This window comes from Triticum dicoccoides, chromosome 2A, assembly GCF_002162155.2.
Source record: "Triticum dicoccoides isolate Atlit2015 ecotype Zavitan chromosome 2A, WEW_v2.0, whole genome shotgun sequence".
In the NCBI taxonomy this organism is placed as follows: Eukaryota; Viridiplantae; Streptophyta; class Magnoliopsida; order Poales; family Poaceae; genus Triticum; species Triticum dicoccoides.
Window position 1 is genome coordinate 604,754,460 of NC_041382.1, and position 26,427 is coordinate 604,780,886.

The window sequence follows — 26,427 nt, forward strand, 5'->3', positions numbered from 1 at the left end:
TCCGCATGGGCAGGGTATGGGCATAATTTTATACACATGAGTAGTATCCATAACCTACCCATTAAGTCGTGGGTAGGGAACGGTATAGCCTTCTACCTGTGGATATACCCATACCCTACCCATTTATATTAACATGTGGATCTTACCCATGGGGCTCCAACATATTCTAGTTTGTGCTAGGTGCCGTTTGTGTTGGCTGATGGGTGCTACAAATGTTTTTTATTTGTTACTTGTCGGATGTTATTTGGTGAGGTGTGTTGTGAGCTTGTGAACTTATGTTAAAGTTGTCACCAATTGTCAATTTGAATTGACCTAATTGTCATGTACTCATCTATCTATTATTGAATTGAGATAAATGTTTTTTTTGTCAAATGTTCTATCGATGAATGTAAAATTGTAAATAACTTGTGCGCTATTTGATCTACTCATTGGGTACCTAATGGGTATAGGTACCCGTCGGGTAGGGTATGGGTAAAGTTTCATACCCATGGGTATGGGTATGGATAAAATTTTGTATCCATTGGCTACACGGGTATGTATATGGTATTGCTCTACACGCCCCATACCCTACCCATTGCCATACTTAGCTGACATAATCGACCGGCACACCCACAAGAAGATCTGGATTGAGAGCTTCCATTCCGCCGAGTAGGTGACGCGGGCATACGACATCATGCCCGTTCGCTTACACGGCGCCGATGGCCACCGGAACTTCGAGTTTGGAGAGATGCCACTGTTGGATCTCGTCGACCTGCGGGTAGTCTCTGTGCGGGAGAGGAGGGAGGAATAGGAGGCTGGGAGTGCATCGGGACAGAGGCCGCCGATGAGGCGTTCATGGTGGAGCTCCACCACCGCTGCCTGAAGCAAGCAGAGGCGGAACGCCGCTTGTACGAGCAACTAGCTATAGGAGGGATGAATGTCATCGTTCCGTCCGGCGACGATGAAGACGGTGGCGGCAACAACGATGGCGACGGCCAAGGCCCCGACCATTTGATCGGTAGGCTGACCGGAGGCGATTGGAAGAAGCTCGTCGAAGAGACGGATATTGATTAGTTTAGTAAGTTTTGATTAGTTAATGCCAATGTAAAATATTATGTATCGGCACCGAATTTTTGTTTTAGTAGGTTTTATAAGTATTTGTTTGAATTGAATTTGTATTTGCGTGCACTGAATTCCATTTTACACGGCTAAGTTTATGGGATCAAATAGAAACAACCAAAATTTAGAGGAGTAAAAATACTTCACTAAAGGATACTCGGCCGTTTACTCCTCTAAATTTGAGGATATCAGATAGAGTTGCTCTTAGTTAGACATACTGTCATTATATCTTGAAAGCATCTTGGCACTTCAATGGAGATACAATCAAGACACATGGCTTGCACTTCAGATTTTTTTGTCCAAAAGGACCACCTGACCAGATGAATTGACAAAAGAGACTACCTGTGGATCAATTTGACAAAAAAGACCCCCTCAGCGGTGGCGGCAGGTGCGGCAGGCGACACATGGCACCTGCCGCCACGGCAGGAGGCGGCGGGCCCTGCCGCCATGGCAGGAGGCGGCCGGCCATGGGATAACGTTTTCCGCATAGTGTGTGTACCAGGAACAGAACGGGGCAGGGCATGTGGGCCCGGCCGCCATCGTAGTAGGCGGCAGCGTCAGCTATTGCCGCACCCTAGCCGACAGTTGCTGCAGCTCGTGGGCCGAGGCGTGGGCCCTGCCGCCACCAGCGCTGGTGGCCACCCACGGCAGGAGGCGGCGGGTCCTGCCGCCATGGCAGGAGGCGGCCGGCCATGGGATAATGTTTTCCGCATAGTGTGTGTACCAGGAACAGAACGGGGCAGGGCATGTGGGCCCGGCCGCCATCGTAGTAGGCGGCAGCGTCAGCTATTGCTGCACCCTAGCCGACAGTTGCCGCAGCTCGTGGGCCGAGGCGTGGGCCCTGCCGCCACCAGCGCTGGTGGCCACCCTGCTGCACGCGTGTCCCCCCCTCCCCCCCCCCGACGCATACGGCGCTGATTCCCTGCAGACAGCCCTCATTCCCACGCGCGGGAATCTGTGAACTTTAACCCTTTGTGCCGACACTCAGCGGATATGACAGCCCTCATTCCCACACTAGTTGCTTTGGTGATGCTGCTGCCCGGGAATCACTCCAGCTTTTACTTCTTTTTCCCAACGGATATGACGGCACTGCGGGAATCACTCACACGCTGAGGGAATCCGAGGCTGTGGGAACCTGTTGTGCCGACACTACAGGGATCCGCTTTCTTTTATATAGTATGCTTATGCTCCGTGCACAAGCACACTGTCTCTGACCTCCTCTTCTACTCTCTGCGTGTAAGAACAGGGAGAAAGCAAAACTCAGTAGGCACATTCACTCGTGATTTAGGGCGATTTAGAGTTGGATTTTGAATATGCTGAAGTTGAAGAAAAGATAGACGAAGGTAAGATCTATCCATTTTTGTTGGTTTCGTTCGCATGCATGAAGTTTGTACTCTTTTTGTTTAGTTCATAACTATGTGTTCTCTGTTGTGTTAGGTATTATTTCTTCACTTTTTGGAGTCATTTAGAGCTTCAGGAGTAGGATTTGTGTAGCGAAGTGAACTACGAAGTTGAAGATCAAGGTATGAGCTTCGCAATACATTGATTTTTTTGTGCATGCAGGGTGGTAATTAGTTCATCTTTTAGCTCTTGATTAGCTATGTGATGTTAGTGCTTAGAGGTTAGAAATAATTCCGGACGACAGATGTAGCATTTATACTATTTTCTTAGAAGAGTAGGTTGAAGATGTTGTATCAATGTTGGATGCGTCCATTAGTATTGACATGCGGAAATCTAATTACGGTAATTAAGAAAAAAATGTACTGTAATTGTTCATTGAATGTGGTATGTTATTTCATGTGGTATGTGTATTAATAAGTCTATAGTTAGGAAATCGTAGGTCTTCTTTTTTATGTCGCAATAATATAAATTTTGTATGTTAAGATTACGTGCTAATGTACTTAATGATGTATGTAATTAGGTAAAATAATTCATCTTAGTAGCAAACAAGGAGGAGATGACGTGATTGAAGAAATTGCGTTTGCATCTTCGCTGTCCCTTTTGAGGTGATGATCACATACATGCAAGTGCTATTTTCATACTTTTGATAGCAGAAAGAAAAATCCGTGTGTAATATTGATGTTCATGTGATAATAGGTTGACTCCGTTCATATAGTACCGGTGACGGAAATTTATTCGAACTATTTGGACTCTTAATTACATTCGCAAGCACATCCATATTGGAGCTAAGGTATAAAATGACACCGTAATTTTGTTAATACTTTTTATATTGATGTACTGTTGTGAATAATGTGCATGCCGCTGCAAATATTATTATTTGTAAATAAATGATTGCTATCGTATGATATGAAAAAATTATATAAAGCTGGAAGAAATTAAATGTTTAACTCATATGATATTAAAATGTTATTATCATACTATTATGTTTAGTGATATTTTGGATAGCGAGTAATTACCATCGGTTTTGTCATAACTTGTTGTAAGAAAATTAGTTTTTACTAATAGTCGTTTTTACTCTCTTAGACGAGTTTGTGAAAAAATAGATCTTTAAATAGCCATTAACCAAACAACCCCTTAAAGTCTAAGCAAATGATTAGAGAAAAACCCGAATATTTGTAACGAAAATACGGTTATTATTTTAGTCGTATGATATGTAAATGTTGTCATCATTACTATTCAGTTACTAATTATTTGAAATGTAAACATGTATGTTGGTTAGGTACTATGGAAAATTTAGTAGTGTACTATGGGAACGTCTTACGCGACGGTCCATTCGGGGTGGATGTGTCCTTGTGCGAGTCGACTACAGTTGTAGTGAGAGACATAGTCAACGTGGGTTACACAGCAGTTAGAAGGTGCATCCGAGCGGTGTTTGGCCCAGGGATGCAGGGGAAAAATGACAATGGAGGCCTTCGTCGTTGACGGAGGAAATGATGGGACAGTTGCCCGTTGGGGTTTGCGGCCTGTCACAGGTGATCGGTCATGGGGGTCGTACATGAGGTTTGCAATCAATCCCAATAAATCAATGTATGGTCAGCCGATGGTGTATGTGGAGTTCATTTCAGTCATTGATGTTGCCGGATGCAGTAGCAGGGGTGGTGAGGTCGAGTTGGCCATCACATCAGCCCCTAGCGCCAGCCCATCGGAACCGACGGGCAGCCAGCCTGTGTATGACACAGGATATTGGTCTGCGGCTGTTGACATAAGCGAACACGTGGAGGGATTGCCGGAGGTGCTAGATGATGATGATCATTCTTCTGCGTCTTCGGAGTCAAGCGAAGAAGAAGATGTTCCTCCTCAGAGGGCGGTCGCAGCGGCACTGCAACCTGGGTTTTACAGGATATGAGCATCACCAACGAATTTCACTCTGCTTCTGGCCTAGGAGCGGGGATCCTGGAGGTTGGGCAAGTTTTCCCAGACAAAAAGTGTGCTTACCAGGCAATGGGTAGCTATGCAATCGGCATCCACTGCCAGCATAGAGTGAAGCAGTCTGATAAAAAAGAGTTGAAGGTCATATGCATCCATACCGCGAAAGGTTGCCGCGGAAGAGTTCTCGCTAGACTAAAGCCTGGGGTATGTCAGTCATGGCATATCACAAAAATAGTGGAGCATACCTGTGAGCAAACCGGGACTCTTTCAAATCACTGCAATGTGACAGCAAAATATGTGGCATAGACGATGGAAACGATTGTGCAGGAAAGTCTCAACATTAGTATTAGGGCTCTGCAAAAAGATGTAGAGGATATAATTGGCTTCCCTGTTAGCTACAGCAAGGCTAGGCGTGTGAATGAAAATATATTAAAGAACTTGTATGGTACCTATGAGGAGGCCTATTCTTATGCCCCTAGAATGCTTCATCAAATAGCAAGTGCTAATAGGGGTACTCAAATTTGGCGGAGAGAACGTCCAAACCCAATGAACCCGGGTGAGCTAATCCTGGACCGCTTATTCTGGGCATTCGCCCAGACTATACAAGCCTTCAGGCACTGTCGCCCGGTATTATCAGTTGATGGTACCTTTCTCACTGGAAAGTACAAGGGCACACTATTGGTGGCGATTGCAGTGGACGCAAATAATCAGCTTCTTCCTATTGCATATGCATTGGTCGAGAGCGAGAACAAAGATAGCTGGTTGTGGTTCCTGAGCTGCGTGAAGATGGGTGTCGTGAAAGAGCGTAAAGGTGTTTGCATCATCTCTGATCGCAACACTGGATTATTAAGCGCTCTTGAAATAATTAAGGTGTCGGAAGAAGAGTGGGGCTGGCCCGATCTAGAGGGAAGGTGGTGCATGAGGCATTTGGCAGCAAACTTTCACTCCAAATTCAAAAACAAGGATTTGTTCAAGTTATTCAAGAGGATGTGCATGCAAAAAACTGAAGCCAAAATGAATGCGATCTGGGCAGGTATCAATGTGAGATCGACCGCGCGGCCTTGCCGCAGAGAGGAGACCGGAGGGGTCGTAGGACGCCCATAAATTTGAGCCAGTGGATCGTCGAGAATTGCCCTCATTTGGACAAGTGGGCGCACGCTCACGACATCGGGGCTCAGTATGGAATAATGACCAACAACATATCAGAGGTGTACAATGGTGTTCTTAAAGGGGTGCGAGCACTGCCTATCACAGCCCTAATTGAAGAAACTTGGAACCGGACCCTATCATACTTTGCAGACAGGGTCACCGTCGCCAAAGCACAAGTTGAATTGAACAAGCCATGGTCCGAGAAGATGTAAAGACATCTGGACGAGAAAGCAAAGAAGTCCCAAAGTCATGGCTGCAGGAAAGTGGACGCACTTAGGAATAAGTGGGAGGTCAATGTGCGAGCCAAGTACGTTAAGGGTCACCACAGAGGATCAAAAAAGTAAGCTGTCACCCTTGGCTCAACCTCCTGTGAGTGCACTTGTAACAAGCCCAAGCTTGAGGGCTACCCTTGCAGTCATGTGCTCCGGGCGGTTGCTGATCAAAAAATCAGCGTCGAGCCATACATATCACCGTACTTAAACATGTACAATCTGTACAACACTTGGAACGGTGAGTTCTGGGCTTGGGGCATAGATATGAACTACAAAATGTTGTGGCCAGATAGGCCGAAATGGATTCCAAACGCCGACTTGATGAGAACCGCAAAGGGACGACGTCAGTCTAGGCATCATCGCAATGACATGGACCATAGCCAGATGGGAGAACCAAGGCGATGCCGCGTTTGCAGGTGTCCTGGACATTCACGCAGAGAATGCCCGTATCGAGCCAACAACAACGCATGATGTTGATATATATGTACTCGCTATGTCTATTTATATTTGTACTCATTATGTGTACTTATATTAAATTTAAATTGAATCTCTTTGTATTATTATACTCGTGATGTTAACTTCAGATAATTAATGTAAATCGTATCTTTTTGTATTTTTTAAGTTAATTTTGATTTGTATTTGTATTTGTGTCTTCCTCGTAATTTATATTTGTATGTTTGTGTGCAGGTTATGGGTGAAGTGCCAGTGCCGTTGCCACCTATTTTTGAACCCAAATATTAAGCATGATTATCGGCCTTTCCGATTTCGAACCATAAAGAAAACATGGCCAATACACAATGCTTTCCTTACTCACCTTGACGCTTATGGACTACAAGGTTTTGCTAGGCTCACATCATGCCACGACCAAGTACGTTCGGACCCATCCCTTTTGACATCCCTCGTTGACCGGTGGAGGCCTGAAATCCACACCTTTCACTTTCGTTTTGGGGAGCTTGCACCTACACTGAAAGATGTTTCTATGATCACTGCTCTACCAATTAGAGGTGAGCCGTTAGTCTCTCCACGAGTGTCTCCATCTTGGGCATTAGATATAGCAGCCCGTCTTGGGATGGAAATGCCAGAATCACAACGTTCTGGTGGCCCTCGGGGCATCCCACTCGTCTGGCTTCGTGATAACTTTCGTATTTTATCTAGCTTTGCCGATGAGGAGATGAGAAAAAGACATCTGTTTGCTTATTTGTTGTGGCTCCTCGGGACTCTGTTTCCAAATTCACATGGGGACGTTGTTCTCCCTGGTCTCATCTACATTGTAAAGAATATGGTAGATGAACCTTTACCCGAGCAGCCAAAATACAGCTTCGATTCTGCCATGCTATCTCATACATACCGAGGCTTGTGTGATGCCACGCAAAAAACCTCTTTCTCACAAAAAGCTCCATTACTTTGTGTCGCCTATGAGTTTCTACAGTTGTGGTCCTGGGAATACCTCCCTGTAGGACGACCTCGTATAGTACAACCTGTACACCCATACGACTTTAGCGAGGGTGCCAACGCAACTATGGCCACTACAAAGGCATGGAAACGTTGGTCTTCAGATATTGCGAAAAATTGTTACCCTATGTACCACCAGCAGTTTGAGATACTTGATGAGGCAGAAGTCACATGGAACCCGTGGACTCAGGACCAGCTACAAATGGTCTTTGATGCTCGACCCTTCACACCAGGCATGTTGAGCGATAGTGCATTCTGGCTGACTCGCTGCAACTTATTGTTCCTGTGGTGTGTTGAGCCTTACAACCCAGAGCATGTAATGAGACAGTTCGGTCTTTATCAAGAAATTCCACCACCTTTTCCAAGACGTATCGATGAGGAAACCCATAAGTAAGATGTGACCTCCCTAAATAGTTAGTGTCTATTTTAATTTACTAAACTCACACTTTATTACATAATTTGCAGGCTAACCAATATGGGCAGGGGTTGGAGTTTATACAATTGGAGGGAGCAGAACATTGAATGGATACACAAGTGGGAAAATGAAGCGCTAGCAGATATAGTGCATCAACTTAGGTATATTTTATTTACATTATTTTATTACGATGATCATACGATGCGTGAAGATGCTTTGCTTTCATCACAACGGTTTATGTAATTATTTAATTTTGTAGACCGTATGATGGAAGTACAGATCAAGCGTACAAGCAGTGGTACTGCATGAACACACGTGCTAGACTGGCCAGTCAGCCAGCTACTACACCAACACATCTCACACAGGAGGAGCAGGCGCGGAGACATATTGAGCTGCATGCAGCTTACTATCGTGACCACATGGTAATCACTTGTAACTTTTTTAGGTCCATCATTTCATAATCATTTGAACTAAATAACATCCAAATATTGTTCAGCTTGAAAGTTGCAACGAAGTAGGGTAAATGGCTACAGATAGCATGCTGGCCCAGGGCCCAGCTCGCCCATCATTCTAGAAACGTTTTCAACAATACATGGCTACAAAGTTCAGATGCGGTAGAGGTGACGACGTTGTCACTGGAGCGTACAACATGCCGGTAGCGAGGTCAGCCAGACCAAGTGCGGCGCCGTCGTCCAGACCGAGCGAGGCGCGTATGAGCCATGGGCAGTGGGGGGAGGGTCCGAGTGCTAGAACGACATTTCCACGACATGACTCATCTCTGCCACTGCATCGCTTTTTTTCGGTGCAGCTTCGTCAGGGGCAGACATCTCAGGACCATGGCACGGGCTTGGATTCGATGCCCGAGCAGACTCTTTCCCCTAACCCATATGCGTACACAGGATATGATGCATACACCCAAGGTGAGGGATCTCAGTCGTATCTCTCACGCGAGGGATCTCCATGCCCGAGGAGACTCGTGTACCAGATTTAAACCAGCACCACGTACCATGGCCAGACAGTACAGGCGAGGGATCTGATCAGGTAGTCATGTTTACATTTTAATGCATTTACAATGTTATCATATATTATCTTCTAACAGTTTGTTTACAATGTTTCTATGTGCAGGACATACCTGATGCTAATTGGGGCGATGAGAACACCCAACGTGGCATCAACACAGACGTCCTGGGAGCATCACATGATCATGGCGACCCGGTTACATCATTAGTTACAGAGTTCTTCGGAGGGGACGTTATTGGCCCATCTTTTATCCCCGCGTAGTCACAACCATACGCCTACAATTATGCTTCAGGTTCGCAACAAGGATTCACGACTCCACCACCTACGCATGACTCACAGACACATGAAGCTGAATTGGAGTACGGCTGCGGTCTTCGTGTAACTCGGCCACCTAATCGTTTGTCGCCTTCCGGTCGTAAGGAAAGGCCAGGTGGTCGTCGTAAAGTAGGGTGATACATCTATCCATGTGCGCGACCCATTATATCTACATATGTCAGTATCATACTTTTCGATTTGAACATCTATGTATGCTGAAATAAAAATACACCAGTCAGAAACAATTTTTTCCGCCTATATCTCCCGCCATACTATCCCGCTCCACTCTTCGGCTTATGTTAGGACGAAATGATTTTTTTTTAAATTTGGCTGATGAATACTGTGCAACCATTGCCCATCTTAGACATTGAAAAAATATATTTTCAGGCAACCCTTTCCCCTCAATATTTTCCCGCCAATGCTTTCCCTCCATATGTTCCCGCCACCCGTTTCCCGCCAACCCCTTCCCGCCATATCTTCCTGCCACCCGTTTCCCGCCAACCCCTTCCCGCGCATATGTTCCCGCCAACCCTTTCCCGCCATACCGCAGTCGTTCTTTCCCGCCATTTTCTCCTCTCTACCTATAAAACCCCCTTCAGACGGAGGTGGATAAGCATTCGAGTGTAGTGTAGTCGAGATGTCCCATTATCCTTTCGATCGTAGTTTTCACCCTGAGATGAGCAGGACTCTTCTTAGGCTAGCTACCAATTTCAGGATGGACAATAGGATTGTTCCATGGGACGAACTCACAGGTAGTGACACCATAATGAATGAGTTGGCTCACCAATTACGTAGGTCTGGGTGGCCTGAAAGGACCTATGAGGAGGTACGTAAAGAACTTCTTAGGTTGAATGGAAGGTGGAAGAAGGTAGTGGAGCCGAAGAGCGAAACTTTTAGAAGGACTGCAGAAAAGCATCCATTTTTATGGACTGAGGAGAGCGAGGACGAAGATGATATCTTCATGCCGCCTCTTCCGGGTTCTGCATTGTCAAAGGGCAAGAGTTCTGCATCGTCTAAGGGCAAGAGTTCTGCATCGTCTAAGGGCAAGAGTATTGCATCCCCCAAGGGCAAGATTTCTGCATCGTCCAAGGGTAAGAGTTCTGCATCCTCGAAGGGCAAGAGTTCTGCATCCACGGAGGATGACGATGATGCCTTCATGTAGTTTTTAAGTTGTATTCTAGTTCTACCGTTTAATTCAGATGTACTTGCATTATTAGTTTGTACTCTCTTATTGTAGGGCATTATGTTCTATCTTAATTTCATTCTGTAGTTGTTGCACGATGTTCCGATATTAGTGGAGGGCAAGAAAATGCCACTACTTTATTCTAAAACTTTATGTTTTTTCCATTACGACATGGTACAACTGAAAATAAGATACATCGTAGAATTGAAATAAAGATACATTTAACTACTGAAATAAAGCTACATTAAACTGCAGAAATAAAGATATAAATGATTGCGAAATTTAAAATTCTACCACAAGAATCTATTGAGTCCAGCGTGGATATTTTCTTTTTCCATCGGCGGCTTCTTCTGCTGCCTTGGCCTCACGAGCCCTTTCTTTCTTTCTCTGCCTCTCTGCCTCACGAGCCTCCTTTCGCTGTCGTTCCTGCTCCTCCATTCGATGAGCCTCTTCCTTGTTTTTCTTTTCTAAATCCTGAAAAAGCGGTGTTGCTCCGCATAATATTCTTTTAACTCTCTCTCTTGCTCTGCTTTCTCCTCAGCTTCCGCCTTCTCGCGTCGCTCTTTCGCATAGAAACTATTCCACGCACGGCGACTTCTTTCACGAATCTCAGTCACTGCCCAAGTCGGCATCTCCGTGTCAATCCAACGATAGTACATGCACAGAGGCGGAGGAGACTACAACAAGAAACAAGAATGTTATTAAAGAATCTATCAAAATACCAACAATATCTATTTGTGATGGTTAAAGTATACCGGAGGCTTGTCGTACTCTGAAATAGATATGGGTGGATCTTTCTCATAATTGGCGCACATGAAAAACTTCATGCCCAACCAATCTGGAAAATTCGTAACCTCCTCCACCTTGCAAAGATCGCCACACCAACACCGCAGGACTGCCACCCCCGGAGGCAAACTTGCGTTCTTCATTTTCCTCGGCCTAATGCTTCGATCCGAGCAAGGCAAACTCATACCGACTGAAAAAAATGTGTTATACACTTTGCGCAGTGGCGATTTCAAGGATGGCTGGACGAGAGCCTCGGTGTCTCCTTTTATAAGCCCAGACGATAAATAATGGCGAGAAAATTAAGCGGTAAATTTTAGGATCCCTGTAGTGTCGGCACAATAGCTTCCCGCAGTATTGGATTCCCGCAGCGAGTGACTGATGCCGTCGCATTCGCTCAAGCAATAGCCAGAGCGATTCTCACAGTGCGGTCCTATCCGCTGAGGCAAAAGAAGTTAAAGCAGGACTGATTCTTGGGCGAAAGAAGCATCAGCGTGCATTTTCCCGCTCGTGGGAATCACCGCCGTCAGCGTCGCTGTTGCACACGGAAATCAGCGCCATCTGCAACAGGAAAATGCGTCGGGCGTGAAGAAAGATGCCGCCTCCTCCGGTGGCGGCCTGGCCCACGCCTCGGCCCGCGCGCAGCTGAGGCTGTCGGACGGGGAGCGACAGCGGCAGAGCTCGCCGCCTCACCTAGTGGCGGCCGGGCCCACCGCTCCTGGCCCGTTCCGTCCCAGCTACTGCACTGTGCAAGAACCCGTTGTGCACCGCGCGGCCGCCTCCTGCGGTGGCGGCAGGGCCTGCCGCCTCCTGGCGTGACGGCAGGTGCCACGTGTCGCCTGCCGTGCCTGCCGCCACTAGTGAGGGGGTCCTTTTTGACGTTTTTATCTGCAGATAGTCCTTTTTGACAATAGCGTTCGGCAGGGGGTCCTTTTGGACAAAAAATGTGCACTTCAGGCTTCCGGATTCGTCAAGCAAAAAAGTCAGCTGGTGTCATCAAAGGAGTCGTCCAACTCAATGGCAGAGCTCTCATTCTCTCCATTGAAGAACTTATCGAAATACTAACGTCATCCATTGTCTCCTTATCCTCATGTAGAAACACAAAAAAAAATGTACAAATGAAATATTTTTAGTAAAAAATGAGTACATTTAAATATTTGCGACTTGAGAGGGAATCAACTGCACGTTTATCATTTATCACCCCATATGCATGTCTCGGTGAAATGTGACCAAGGACCAGTTCCTATAGCGTTGATAAATGTATATGAATATATTTTCGCTGGCTTTCCTTGGTTCCAGGAGGCGAGGCGACACGCAAGGAGAAAGCGAAGCAGGACGAGACTATTTAACTGACGGCGCCACGCTGCTAGAGTGGTGCCAACTGAGCTTCCTCTGCCTCAGCCAAAAGCACGCACGGCCTCCTCTCCCCCACACACCACCCCGAGTGCCCGACAGCCCACATCAATCACGCAGCCATAGTACCAGCAGCTGCTACTGTCGCTAGGGAGCTCGGCGAGTGCGACGCCGAGGGGGATCGAGATGGCGGGCGGCGGAGGGCTGGGGAAGGTGAAGGCGGGGAGCCGGCCGCCGTGGGTGGGGCTGGCGGCGGCGGTGTGGGTGCAGGTGGCGGCCGGCAGCGCCTACGTCTTCCCGCTCTACTCGCACGCCGTCAAGGAGGCGCTCGGGTACAACCAGAAGGCGCTCACCATGCTGGGCGTCGCCAACGACGTGGGCGAGAACGTGGGGTTGGTCCCCGGGGTGCTCGCCAACCGCCTCCCGCCCTGGCTCATCCTCCTCATCGGCTCCGCCTGCGCCTTCTTCGGCTTCGGCACCGTCTGGCTCGCCGTCACCAAGACCGTCGCCATGCCCTACTGGGTGGTACGCTCCCCCTCTTCCCCCTTCTCCCCTCGCCCCTCTGCATCCGAGATTATCCCGCTTGCACGCCCTGTTTTGTTTCCATTGATTTCGACGGTGAAGGGCGAGTTGAGCCGATTAATCGGCCCTTGGATTGAAGCGCGGAATCATCCAAATCAGCCGCTAGTATTTCATCCACTCGCTGTATGATTGCCATTATTCTTTTCCAATGGCTATGATTGCCGTTTTGGTGGTTGTTCGTTGGGCATCAAACGCGTGTCAGTGCGTTGATTGTCTGGTGGAACTCAGCAAGATGGTTCTTATGCCTTACGATATCTCCTTTCAAGCAAGTAAATCATTGTGTTCCCGTTGTATGATTGACGTTAACGCCGGCAGTAGACATTTTCCTTTCAGTCTGGCGTGAAGCTAAATGTGGTACAGTAGCACACATACTACTTTTTTTTTGAGGGAGTAGCACACATACTACTTCTTTTTCAATCGGGATAGTATTATGTTCATCCGCTGAACTTGTCGTGATTTGGTTGGCAAAATGGGCACATTCTTTATCTTGCCAATCATTTCTGTAAGTAGGCCAGAATTGGTTTCGGCGTTGGACCGCGCAATAAATCTGGGTTTTCAATTCGGTTCAACCCGACAGCTCACACTGGCGCATTATGACCCCAATAGCCTCCACGGATGGAAGCAGATCTTCCAGCCTGATTTTGGTGATGTTGGATATGCGGGGAATCTTTTTTATTGCCAGTTTGTAGAGAGAAATTTGGTGAAAATGACTTTTTTTCTCATGAAAAGGTCAAGTTGACTTTACTTAATATAGTTTTATAAGATCATCTGCAAATCACTTTTTTTCCCGGGAAATCTGCAAATCACTTCAGTACTGTAGGTTTACCAGAATTTTTGTATTTACGCTCAGTGTGCCGGTAAAGGAATGAGCATTTTAAATAGGGAAAAACGATGGCGGCTGCTAATTTGCTTGTCACCAACATAAAGAACGTCAGCACATATGTGATGATCTTGTCATAATGGAGGGTGATTTTTTTTTTTTGAGAAATCACCGGGGGAGGAGTCCCTCCACCTGAATATTACTCAAAGTGGCCATTATGCCAAGAGAGTGGTCCAGTTTATAAGGGAAACCGGATCGAAAACCTAAACAACTTGACCCTGTTTATAAGGGAAACAAGGCTGAAAACCAGAACAAGAACTAAAGGACATAAGGTGCATTATGTGCATGATCACCCTAAACAAATGTTGATAGTAGACTATATAGACACTTCACACTTTGCTTAACAGTGAGTGCTGGTTTCTCGTAATCCATTTAAGGTTGTTTCTCTCTGTACACTTTTTGGCTTATTGTGAAAACGTCCCCCCATGGCCGAGTTACTTAAGGATAGAGGGCAAGAAGCTAGATTTGCCACACATTTTACTGAGCCATGATGGGCTGGTGGCTGATCCTTACGATACCTGTGGGGCTTCAAATCTGATTGATGCATCACCAGACAAATGAACTGTGCCAAATATAGCATTCATGATGCAGGAGGCGTGCGAATGCTCAATGCATGACCTGTTGATAAATTGTTTTTCCATGTGGCAAATTTTTTAAAGCATCAAATTTACTTCTGATACAAGTTCTCTTCTGAGTAACGTGGTAGCTTGATGAATAAGCCGTATACGATTGCTTATACATCTTGTATCAAAAATTTCAGATAGTCTTATATACCATGAACGTTTTCTCTTTGTTATTGCAGTTGTGTATAGCTCTATGTGTCGGCACAAACAGCAGTGCATGGTTGGGAACTGCGGCGCTTGTGACCAACATGAGGAACTTTCCTCTCAGCCGAGGAACCGTTGCCGGTCTCATCAAAGGTTATGTTGCTGTTAGTGCTGCTGTCTACACGGAAACGTTCAATGGAATGCTTAACAATTCGCCCACAAACCTTTTGCTGTTGCTTGCTTTGGGGATCCCGGTAGCATGTGTTGTGGTGATGTATTTTGTCAGGCCCTGCACCCCATCACTGGATGAGGATAATGCAACAGAACACAGCCACTTCGTGTTCACGCAGGTCTCTAGTGTGGTTCTCGGCGTGTACCTTATGGTGGCTACGATACTCGGCGACACTTTGAACCTAAGTGCGACTATCACCTACCTTTTATTTGGTATAATGATACTCCTGCTCCTTTCTCCACTTGCCATACCAATCAAAATGACACTTTATCCAAGCAAGCCAAAGGAGGAGAAGGCCAGCGCCCTGCTTGTTCCGTCTTATTCAACGGATAGTTTGTCCGGTGCGGATCAAGAGAATGGAGAACCGCTTCTGTGTGGCACGTCGGCGACGTTTGTTCCAGGCAACAATGATTCTGATGAGACTGATCTGGATGTTCTGCTTGCTGAGGGTGAGGGAGCAGTGAATTTGAAGAAGAGGAAAGGGCCAAGAAGAGGGGACGATTTCACATTTGCTGAAGCCTTAGTTAAGGCAGATTTCTGGCTACTGTTTATTGTATACTTTTGTGGTGTTGGCACTGGTGTCACTGCTCTGAACAACCTAGCTCAGATTGGGACTTCTGTTGGTGCTAATGACACAACTGTTTTGTTGTGCCTCTTCGGCTTCTGCAACTTTGTTGGCCGTATCCTTGGTGGATCAATCTCTGAATATTTCGTAAGGTTAGTCCTCTTTTAACTAGTTTGTAGCAACTTTTTCCCTAAGTATGCATCACAAGGATTACGCTTGATGAGCTGGGTTATCTGTTCAGTGGATGCAGGGCAGAGATGTAAAGTCTTGTGTCTAAAAAATGTTCACAAGAATTAAGCAGCAGCTAACGTCATAGTATACACAATCAGTAATATCACTCCATGTTAAATCACTAACCCTTCAGACATAATAGTTGTTGATCTCATTGTCTTGTATGTTTTGCATCTGTTTAAACACACATTTTCCCACGTTTTTTATTTGAATGATTTTTTTGTCTATTGAAACATCATGAAATAATTGCTACTTCTGAAAATAGTTGAGTAACACTTTGACGTGGTACATTGCAGAACAAGAATGCTTCCTCGTCCTTTCTGGATGATGTGCACACAAATAATCATGGTGGTAACCTTCCTCCTTTTTGCGACCGGCCTCCACAGCCTGATCTATGTGTCAACGACGCTGCTGGGGATATGCTACGGGGTCCAGTTCGCAGTCATGATACCGACCGTGTCGGAGCTTTTCGGGCTCAAGGACTTCGGGCTGATGTACAACTTCATGCTCATGGTGAACCCGATCGGCGCGTTCTTTTTCTCGGCCCTCCTCGCCGGTTACGTCTACGACAAGGAGGCGGAGAGGCAGAACCCTGGCGTGCTGGACCCTTCAAACTGCTTTGGACCTGACTGTTTCAGGCTCACATTCTACGTCTGTGCCATGGTGTGTTGCTGTGGAACCCTGATCTGCCTAGTTTTCATCGCGAGGATCAAGCCGGTTTATCAGATGCTCTACGCCAGCGGGTCGTTCAGACACCCTCTGACAGCAGCAGCTGTACTGATGGAGTAAGTGGCATCAATAGGAAAACTTGAAAGTATGAGAACAGAAAAGAACAGAGGAAGTTGTCAGCTGGTTGTCTGTAATTCTGCCTTCTTCTTGCATCATATTGCAGCGGCGTATATTATCCCACCGTTGTTTGCTTGATTCATCCCTTGTTGGTATTGGAGCATATGAGAGAGTTCCTTTCATTCCATAATTTGTTCCTGTTGTGTAAGGTAAGGTATCCAGCCGCTCATCGACGATACCGCTGGACGGAAACTTGGGGGTGTGTATATATGAGCAGATGTTGTACTGTTGTAAATCAGGAGACCAGGGAGGTTTTGGGCATGCTGTGGAATGAGCAGTATCTTGTGCATTCCACTTCGTGGTACCACGAGTTTATGTATTCTATATCAATCTCAGCGTCCTGTATTGTACTAGTATATTCTGAACTCTGAAGGGGCAGCTTGCAGTTGCCAGCAGTACAATTCTTTTGCATATTTCAACACCCCAGTGGTTGAGCCCATGGATATTTCCATTCTTCCCTGTGCTAGTGTGGGCACAGAAGTGAGAGATATCTTAAGAGCAAATTGCAGAGTTTGCACGTGGTATCCTGTTGTTTCTTACAATTCGAGAGTCGTCGTCTCCAAGCTTCGTTGCCCGGCCCGAACCCGGATCTGCTCCGTCGGCGCAGCCGGCCGGAGTGGAGATGGGGAGGCGCTCGGTGCTCTCTTGTTTTTAGTACTACCTTTTGCAATCCAAAACAGAGCAACAGAGATCCAGAACGTAGTGTTAGACTGCTTTGGATCGGTTAGGCTAGATCAATCTGGTAATCCTACCTTCACTCTAAGTCGATGATCCCGCCAAGGTGGCCATGGTGGATGGCAACGACGGTGATGGGAGAGAGTGGATGGCGGCGGTGGTGGAGCTTCCCGTGAGCACCGCGCTAATCCTAAATCGGTAGGAGATTTCGGTGAGGTTTGTGGCAGCGATGAACCTCGTATCACGTGCCCCGGCCCACACCTCTGTTTATATAGCGCGGGTCACAGGGGCCCACCAACCATGGTTTGGTTGGGCGCCCCCGATCAGGGCGCGATGCAAGGGCCCGTTCGACCCGTTGGGCTCGAACAGGAGAGAGATCAACCTAACATTTTCCCCCTTTATCTCAACTTCACTTTTAACCTTATATTTTCTAGTTTATTTGTTTCATCACATATTGGTACATAGAGCATGTTTCATCGTCACAGCTTAATTGCCGATAAAATCATACAACTACAACATACGTTTTGTTTAGAAACAAATTCTGATCCTTTTGGGCCTCTCATGATCCAGGAATCATAGGCTTTTCCTTAAACCCATGCCGGCTAAGTGTTCCTTGGACACATTGGGTGGTAAGCCTTTCGTTAGCGGATCCGCAAGCATATCCTTCGTCCTTATATGCTCGAGACTTACAGTGTGATCCTGGATTTTATCTTTCACAATATAATACCTTATCTCTATTATTTTGGCAACATTATTCGACTTGTTGTGAGCATAGAAACCGCGGGCTGGTTGTCACAGTACATCTTTAGTGGTTTGTAAATACAATCTACCACTTTCAAGTCGGGTATAAATTTCTTTAGCCATATCGCTTGTCCCGTGGCCTCGGAGCATGCTATGAATTATGCATACATCGTGGATGATGCAACTATTGACTCTTTGGAGCTTTTTCACGAAATAGCTCCCCCAACGAGAGTGAGTACGTATCCTGACGTGGATTTTCTATCATCTCTATCCCCCGCAAAATCTGCGTTTGAATACCCTTTTATCTCTAGGGAATCACATCTCCTGTATGTTAGCATGTAGTCCTTCGTGCCTTGCGCATAACGCAATGCTTTCTTTACCATCTTCCAGTGCTCAATGCCTGGATTCTCTTGATATCTACCGAGTACCCCGTTGATAAAAGCTAAGTCAGAGCAAGTGCACACTTGTGCATACTGTAAGCTTCCAACATTCGAAGCATATGGTACCGCTTTCATTTAACGATCTCGTACTAGTTCTTCAGACATTGGAATTTCCCAAAACTATCGCCCTTGACTATATGAGCGGTGTGGCTTTACTCGCATGCATATTATACTTTTGAAGATCCTTTTCTAAATATGCTTTCTGCGATAGTCCTAAGACACCATTGTTCCTATCTCGGTGAATTTCTATGCCCAAAACATATGATGCTTCACCAAGATCTGTTATGTCAAAATTTGAGGATAAGAACTTCTTTGTTTCTTGTAGTAGATTAACATCACTGCTAGCAAGGAGGATATCATCCACATACGAGATTAGGAAAATATATTTCCCATTTTAAAACTTTGCATAAATGTAGTTGTCCTCAATATTTTCTTTAAATCCAAAACTTTTAATCGTTTGATTAAACTTTATATACCACTGTCTAGAGGCTTGCCTTAATCCATAAATAGATTTCTTCGGGCGACATCCCATATTTTTCTTGTCTTCCATGATAAAACCTTTGGGTTGTTTCATGTAGACCTTTTCTTTTTAAATCACCATTCAGAAATGCCGTCTTAACATCCATTTGATGTAACTCTAAATCAAAATGTGCAACTAATGCCATTATGATTCTGAAGGAGTCCTTACATGAGACTGGGGAAAAAGTCTCATTGTAGTCAATCCCTTCTCTTTGTGTAAATTCTTTTGCCACAAGTTGGGCTTTATACTTTTCTACATTCCCATTAGGGTCATACTTAGTTTTGTAGACCCATTTGCAGCCCACTGTTTAGGCTCCTTTAGGTATTTTCTCTAAGCCCCAAACATCTTTGGAACTCATCGATTTCATTTCATCTTCCGTTACCTCTAGCTATTTTGATGAGTTAGGGCTTCTAATGGCTTCTTCATAAGACGTGGGATCTTTTTCCGTATGTACTATTTCCGTGTTATAAACTTTATAATCAGTAGAAATAGCTAATCTTCTTGTTCTATTAGACCTTCTAAGGGCCTCAGTTTCTGGCACATTTTGTGCCGCAACTTCCGGCACATCGTCTAAAATTGGCTGCTTGATACGTCCATTTTGCATCATGCTTTTATATTGATATTTATTGCATTATGGGTTGTTATTACACATTATATCACAATACTTATGCCTATTCTCTCTTATTTTATAAGGTTTACATGAAGAGGAGAATACCGGCAGTTGGAATTCTGGACTGGAAAAGGAGCAAATATTAGAGACCTATTCTGCACAACTCCAAAAGTCCTGAAACTTCACGGAGCATGTTTTTGCAATATATAAAAAATATTGGGCAAAGAAAGTACCAGAGGGGGGACACCAGCCAGCCACAAGGGTGGAGGGCGCCCCCCGACCTTGTGGGCCCCCTGGCAGGCCTCCGGTGCCCATCTTTGGCTATATGGTGTGTTTTGACCGAGAAAAATCAAAAGGAAGCTTTCGGGACGAAGCACCGCCATCTCGAGGTGGAACCTGGGCAGAACCAATCTAGGGCTCCGTCGGAGCTATTCTGTCGGGGAAACATCCCTCCGGAAGGGGGAAATCATTGCCATCGTCATCACCAAAGATCCTCTCATCGAGAAGGGGTCAATCTCCGTCAACATCTTCACCAAGCACCATCTCCTCTCAAACGCTAGTTCATCTCTTGTATTTGATCTCGGTCCCAAAACCTTAGATTGGTACCTGTGGGTGAGGGAGTCCTGGATTACAGGGTCCTCGGGCGTCCGGGCTGTGTGACGTGGGCCGGACTGATGGGCCGTGAAGATACAAGATGGAAGACTTTTCCCCGTGTCCGGATGGGACTCTCCTTGGCGTAGGAGGCAAGCTTGGTGTGCGGATATGAAGATTCCTTTCTCTATAAATTGACTTTGTACAGCCCTAGCCCCCTCGGGTGTCCATATAAACTGGAGGGTTTAGTTCTTAGAGGCAATCATAATCATACATGCTAGACATCTAGAGTTTAGCCATTACGATCTCGTGGTAGATCAACTCTTGTAACCCCTATACTCATCAAAGTCAATCAAGCAGGACGTAGGGTATTACCTCCATCAAGAGGGCCCGAACCTGGGTAAACACTGTGTCCTTGTCTCCTGTTACCTTCGATCCTTAGACGCACAGTTCGGGACCCCCTACCCAAGATTTGCCGGTTTTGACACCGACATTGGTGCTTTCATTGAGAGTTCCACTGTGTCGTCGTCGAAAGGCTCGATGGCTCGCCTTGTCATCAAGGACAGTATCACTTCTGGAGGGGCCTTAGTTTCAGGGCAAACCCTCTGGCTTGGCGGCTTCACCATGGGTGCCCGTCTGGCCGTTAAGCCGAAAGCAACCCCCAAGTCGCCGAAAACCCTCTCCATATCAGCCCCGAATACTCCAACAAGATGAATCCGGCATATCTATCGTCTTTGAATGAGCTGCTAGAGTCTCAACTGACTATGATCGGATCGGGCTTAAACCCGACCAGAGAGAAATTAAAACTCCACCGATCACCCACCAGGTAGCGATTCTGGAGCAACAAGCTGACAATAACTCTTCTCCTACGTTGAGAACAAACTACGTTCGGATTTCCGAACCCGGAAAACCGGATACCCGTCCTCGGGAGGACACTCCCCGTCCTCCGATTATAAAATTGGACATTAAGCCTGAGATTTCTCCGGACACTCTAGAACCTGAGCTGGTAACCTCAGAAATTCTTCAAACTCCGGATTCCACAATGGGTCAAGGTGTGAATTTAAGCCCGCCCACCCACCACAAGCAATATTCTCCAAGAAATTCCGGCCCTCCGGACATATGCGACCTAACATGTGTGCGGCAGCAGCCTCGAGAGACAGTCCATCACTTTTGGGCCAGATTCCTTCTTGTTAAAAACAAGATAAAAGACTACTGCGACAACGATGCAATTTCAGTATTTCGCAACAATTGTACGGATGAGGGAATCCTTAATGCCCTCAATCGCCGTCACGTACTACACTTTGCAGATTTGGCACACATAGTACAGAAGTACTGCGCAATGGAAAGCACCTGAAAAAATCAGACAACCCGCTGGGAACCGTAGACATTTAAGCCATTTCCCGGGCGGGCAAAAAGGACGCACCATTGCGGGGCACCTGATCATCATCCCGTGGACAAGAAAACCAAACCCTTTACGGGACATAGAACTATCTTCGAGGAATGGCTCAATAGGCCCTGTCAAATACACATGACACTGAATACCAAATCAACACACAACCTACGGGCATTTTGGATATTCCGGGAGGTGGCCAAGAGCGGCGAGGGTATCCTTACCACCAACACCCCAGAGAAGTACTCTTCGGAGGACACTGATCTCAAAGTATTCACGGTCTTCGAGACCTTCTCATCAAATAATCGGCACAAAAGGGCGCTCCGCGACCTCGTCGAAGTCTGCCAAATAGCAGCAATAAACCCTTGGAACGATACGGCGATCACTTTCAATGCTGAGGACAAACCAAGGTCCCGCTCAGTCCGGGCACCAGCCGCTTTGGTCCTAAACCCAATCGTGGATGGCTTTCGGCTCACTAAAGTGTTAATGGACGATGGCAGCGGGCTAAACCTCATCAATGAGAACATGCTCAATAAAATGCAAATGGACATGAGTCGCATTGAGCAGAGCAATACATCCTTTAATGGAATCATCCCCGGCAGGGAAGCAAGATGCTCAGGGAAAATTAAACTAGATGTGGTATTCGGCACACCAGAAAACTATAGGTCCGAAGAGATAATCTTCCAGGTGGCTCCTTTCAACAGTGGATATCATGCCCTATTAGGACGAGATGCATTCACAGGCTTTCAAGTTATACCTCATTACGGGTACATCAAGCTCAAGATGCCCGGGCCCAATGGTGTTATCACTATTTCCAGTGATCCGGACATAGCACTCCGTGCCGAAAACAAAACCGCATCCCTGGCCCTTGAGGCACTGTCCGAAGCCCTAGCGGTCGAGGAACTCACCGCTCTGCGTTCCACAGTGGATAGTGACGACATAATTCTTGATAAAAGGCCTAAATCCACCTCTTTCAAGCCAGCTGACGAAATAGTCAAATTTGAAGTCCACCTGACGGATCCCAAGAAAACAGCTTCTATTGGGGCACAGCTGGACCCGACGGTCGACGCCGCATTGCACGCGTTCTTGCGCGAGAACTGGGACATCTTTGCGTGGAACCCCTCGGATATGCCAGGAATCCCACCCGCGCTGGCTGAACATAGCCTCAACATACTGAAGGGATACAAGTTGGTCAAGCAAACACTCCGGTGATTTTCCAAACCCAAGTGACAGGCTATGGGGGAGGAGCTAGCCAAGCTACTTGAAGTCGGGTTTATCAGAGAGATCAAACATCCGGACTGGCTAGCAAACCTGGTCATGGTACCAAAAAAGGACAAATCCTGGCGCCTGTGTGTCGATTTCAAAGACCTTAACAAGGCCTACCCTAAGGACCCCTTCCCACTACCTCACATCGACCAGATTATTGATGCAACTGTGGGACACGATTCACTCTGTTTCCTCGAGGCATATTCCGGATACCATCAAATTAAGATGAAGGAATCCGACCAAGCCGCAACGGCATTCATCACCCTGTGTGGGCCTTTCTGCTTCAACACTATGCCTTTTGGGCTCAAGAACGCCGACACCACTTACCAACGCATGATTCAAACATGCCTGGAAAAGCAAATCGGCAAGACTGTGGAGGCATATGTAGATGATGCAGTCATCAAAACAAAACATGCTGAATCATTGGACGCCTCACATTCGACAACCTCCGAACATATGCCATAAGGCTCAGTCCAGAAAAGTGTGTTTTCGGCGTTCCCGCCGGCAAACTGCTGAGGTTTATTATCTGTGATAGAGGAATTGAAGCAAACCTAGCCAAAATCCGGGCCCTGTCGCAATTGGCAACACCAACTGACCTCAAGCAGGTCCAAAAACTAGCCGGGTGCGTGGCTGCCTTGAGCCGTTTAATCTCCAGATTAGGAGAAAAGGCATTGCCATTGTATCTCCTGCTCCGACGCACCGACCACTTTGTGTGGACGGACGCTGCAACAGCCGGACTGGAGGAAATAAAAACTTTGCTAGCAAGCAACCCCATCCTGGCTGCACGAAACGTCGGTGAACTGATACGTCCATTTTGCATCATGCGTTTATATCAATATTTATTGCATTATGGGTTGTTATTTCACATTATGTCACAATACTTTTGGCTATTCTCTCTTATTTTATAAGGTTTACATAAGGAGGGAGAATGCCGGCAGCTGTTATTCTGGGCTGGAAAAGGAGCAAATATTAGAGACCTATTCCGCACAACTCCAAAAGTCTTGAAACTCCACGGAATACCTTATAATAAATAATGAAAAATCCTCGCCAAAGATGAAGACCAGGGGGCCCACACCCTTTTCACGAGGGTGGGGGGCACGCCCCCCCAGGGCGTGCCCCTACCTCGTGGGCCCCCTAGTGGCTCTCCGATGACCATCTTCTGCTATATGAAGTCTTTTGTCAAGAAAAAAAATCCAGAAGAAACATTTCGGGACGAAACTCTGCCGCCACGAGGTGGAACCTTGGAGGATCAAATCTAGAGCTCCGGCAGAGCTGTTCTACCAGGGAAACTTCCCTCCCGGAGGGGGAAATCATCGCCATCGTCTTCACCAACGCTCCTCTCATCGGGAGAGGGCAATCTCCATCAACATCTTCATCAACACCATCTCATCTCAAAACCCTAGTTCATCTCTGGTATCCAATTCTTGTCTCCAAGTCCAGGATTGGTACTAGTAGGTTGCTAGTAGTGTTAATTACTCCTTGTAGTTGATGCTAGTTGGTTTAATTGGTGGAAGATCATATGTTCAGATCCTTTATGCATATTATTACCCCTCTGATTATGAACATGAATATGCTTTGTGAGTAGTTACGTTTGTTCCTGAGGACAAGGGAGAAGTCTTGCTATTAGTAGTCATGTGAATTTGGTATTCGTTCAATATTTTGATGAGATGTATGTTGTCTAGCCTCTAGTGGTGTTATGTGAACGTCGACTACATAACACTTCACCATTATTTGGGCCTAGAGGAAGTCATTGGGAAGTAATAAGTAGATGATGGATTGCTAGAGTGACAGAAGCTTAAACCCTAGTTTATGCGTTGCTTCGTAAGGGGCTGATTTGGATCCATATGTTTCATGCTATGGTTAGGTTTACCTTAATACTTTTGTTGTAGTTGCGGATGCTTGCAATAGAGGTTACTCATAAGTGGGATTCTTGTTCAAGTAAGAACAGCACCCAAGCACCGGTGCACCCACATGTCAAATTATCAAAGTACCGAACGCGAATCATATGAACATGATGAAAACTAGCTTGACGATATTCCCATGTGTCATCGGGAGCGCTTTTCCTTATATAAGAGTTTGTCCAGGCTTGTCCTTTGCTAAAAAAAGGATTGGGCCACCTTGTTGCACTTTATTTACTTTTGATACTTGTTGCTCGTTACAAATTATCTTATCACAAAACTATCTGTTACCACTTATTTCAGTACTTGCAGAGAATACCTTGCTGAAAACCGCTTATCATTTCCTTCTGCTCCTCGTTGGGTTCGACACTATTACTTATCGAAAGGACTACGATAGATCCCCTATACTTGTGGGTCATCAAGACTCTTTTCTGGCGCTGTTGCCGGGGAGTGAAGCGCCTTTGGTAGGTGAAATTTGGTAAGGAAAAATTTATATAGTGTGCTGAAATTTACTGCCACTTGTTACTATGGAAAGTAATCCTCTGAGGGGCTTGTTCGGGTTATCTTCACCCCGAACAGTAGAGCAAAGAGTTGCTCCTCAACCTACTGAACCTATAGAAAATGAAATTCCTTATGAGTATCCTTCGGGTATGATAGAAAAACTGCTAGCTAATCCTTTTACAGGAGATGGAACAAAGCATCCTAATGAACACCTAATATATGTGGATGAAGTTTGTGGATTATTTAAGCTTGTAGGTATAACCGATGATGTTGCTAATAAGAAGGTCTTCCCTTTATCTTTGAAGGGAGACGCATTGACATGGTATAGGCTATGTGATGATACGAGATTATGGAACTATAGAAGATTGAAATTGGAATTTCATCAAAAGTATTACCCTATGCATCTTGTTCATCGTGACCGCAATTATATATATAATTTTTGGCCTCGCGAAGTATAAAGCATCGCTCAAGCTTGGGGGAGGCTTAAATCAATGTTATATTCATGCCCCATTCATGAGCTCCCAAGAGAAACAATTCTTCAAAAAAATTTACGCTTGGCTTTCTGAAAATAATCGCACATGCTCGATACTTCTTGTGCTGGCTCTTTTATGATGAAGACTATTGGATTTAGATGGGATTTATTGGATAGAATTAAACGCAACTCTGAAGATTGGGATCTCGACAAAGGTAAGGAGTCAGGTATGACACCTAACTTTGATTGTGTTAAATCTTTTATGGATACCGATATTTTCCGTAAGTTTAGCACTAAATATGGACTTGATTCTGAGATAGTGGCTTCTTTCTGTGAATCTTTTGCTACTTATGTTGATCTCCCTAAGTAGAAGTGTTTTAAATCTCATCCTCCCATAGAAGTAAAAGTAGCTGCACCTATTAAAGTTGAAGAAAAGACTGTCACTTATAATGATCCTATTGTTCCTACTTGTTATGTTGAGAAACCACTTTTCCCTGTTAGGATAAAGGATCATGCTAAAGCTTCAACTGTGGTTCGTAAAAGCAATATTAAAACATATACACCTCCTGAGCAAGTTAAAGTAGAACCTAATATTGCTATTGTTAAAGATCTCTTGTCTGATAATATTGATGGGCATGTTATTCAGTTCTGCGGTGAAACTGCTAGAATTGCTAAACCTTGTGCTAAAGATAAAAATAGACCTGTGGTAGGCGTGCCTGTTATTTCTGTTAAAATAGGAGAACATTGTTATCATGAATTATGTGATATGGGTGCTAGTGCTAGTGTTATACCTTATGACTTGTATAAAGAAATCAAGCATGAAATTGCACCTGCTGAGTTAGAAGATATT

General features: G+C 45.7%; 1 protein-coding gene across 1 annotated transcript; it reads left to right on the forward strand.

Moving 5' to 3' along the window:
• The first annotated feature begins 12,398 nt into the window (after positions 1-12,398).
• Positions 12,399-16,886, forward strand: LOC119355647 (protein NUCLEAR FUSION DEFECTIVE 4-like). Its single transcript, XM_037622486.1, has 3 exons — positions 12,399-12,895; positions 14,635-15,548; positions 15,924-16,886. Exons 1-3 carry the CDS (start codon positions 12,557-12,559, stop codon positions 16,414-16,416), a joined length of 1,746 nt encoding a protein of 581 aa, XP_037478383.1. The 5' UTR covers positions 12,399-12,556; the 3' UTR covers positions 16,417-16,886.
• Positions 16,887-26,427: the final 9,541 nt, after the last annotated feature.

What these genes read in the sequence shown, in the direction of transcription:
- LOC119355647 (XM_037622486.1), top strand. Translation starts at nt 12,557, where the DNA reads ATGGCGGGCGGCGGAGGGCTGGGGAAGGTGAAGGCGGGGAGCCGGCCG. An exon ending in TCGCCATGCCCTACTGGGTG is followed by an intron (nt 12,896 to 14,634) that starts GTACGCTCCCCC and finishes TTGTTATTGCAG; the next exon opens with TTGTGTATAGCTCTATGTGT. An exon ending in ATCTCTGAATATTTCGTAAG is followed by an intron (nt 15,549 to 15,923) that starts GTTAGTCCTCTT and finishes GGTACATTGCAG; the next exon opens with AACAAGAATGCTTCCTCGTC.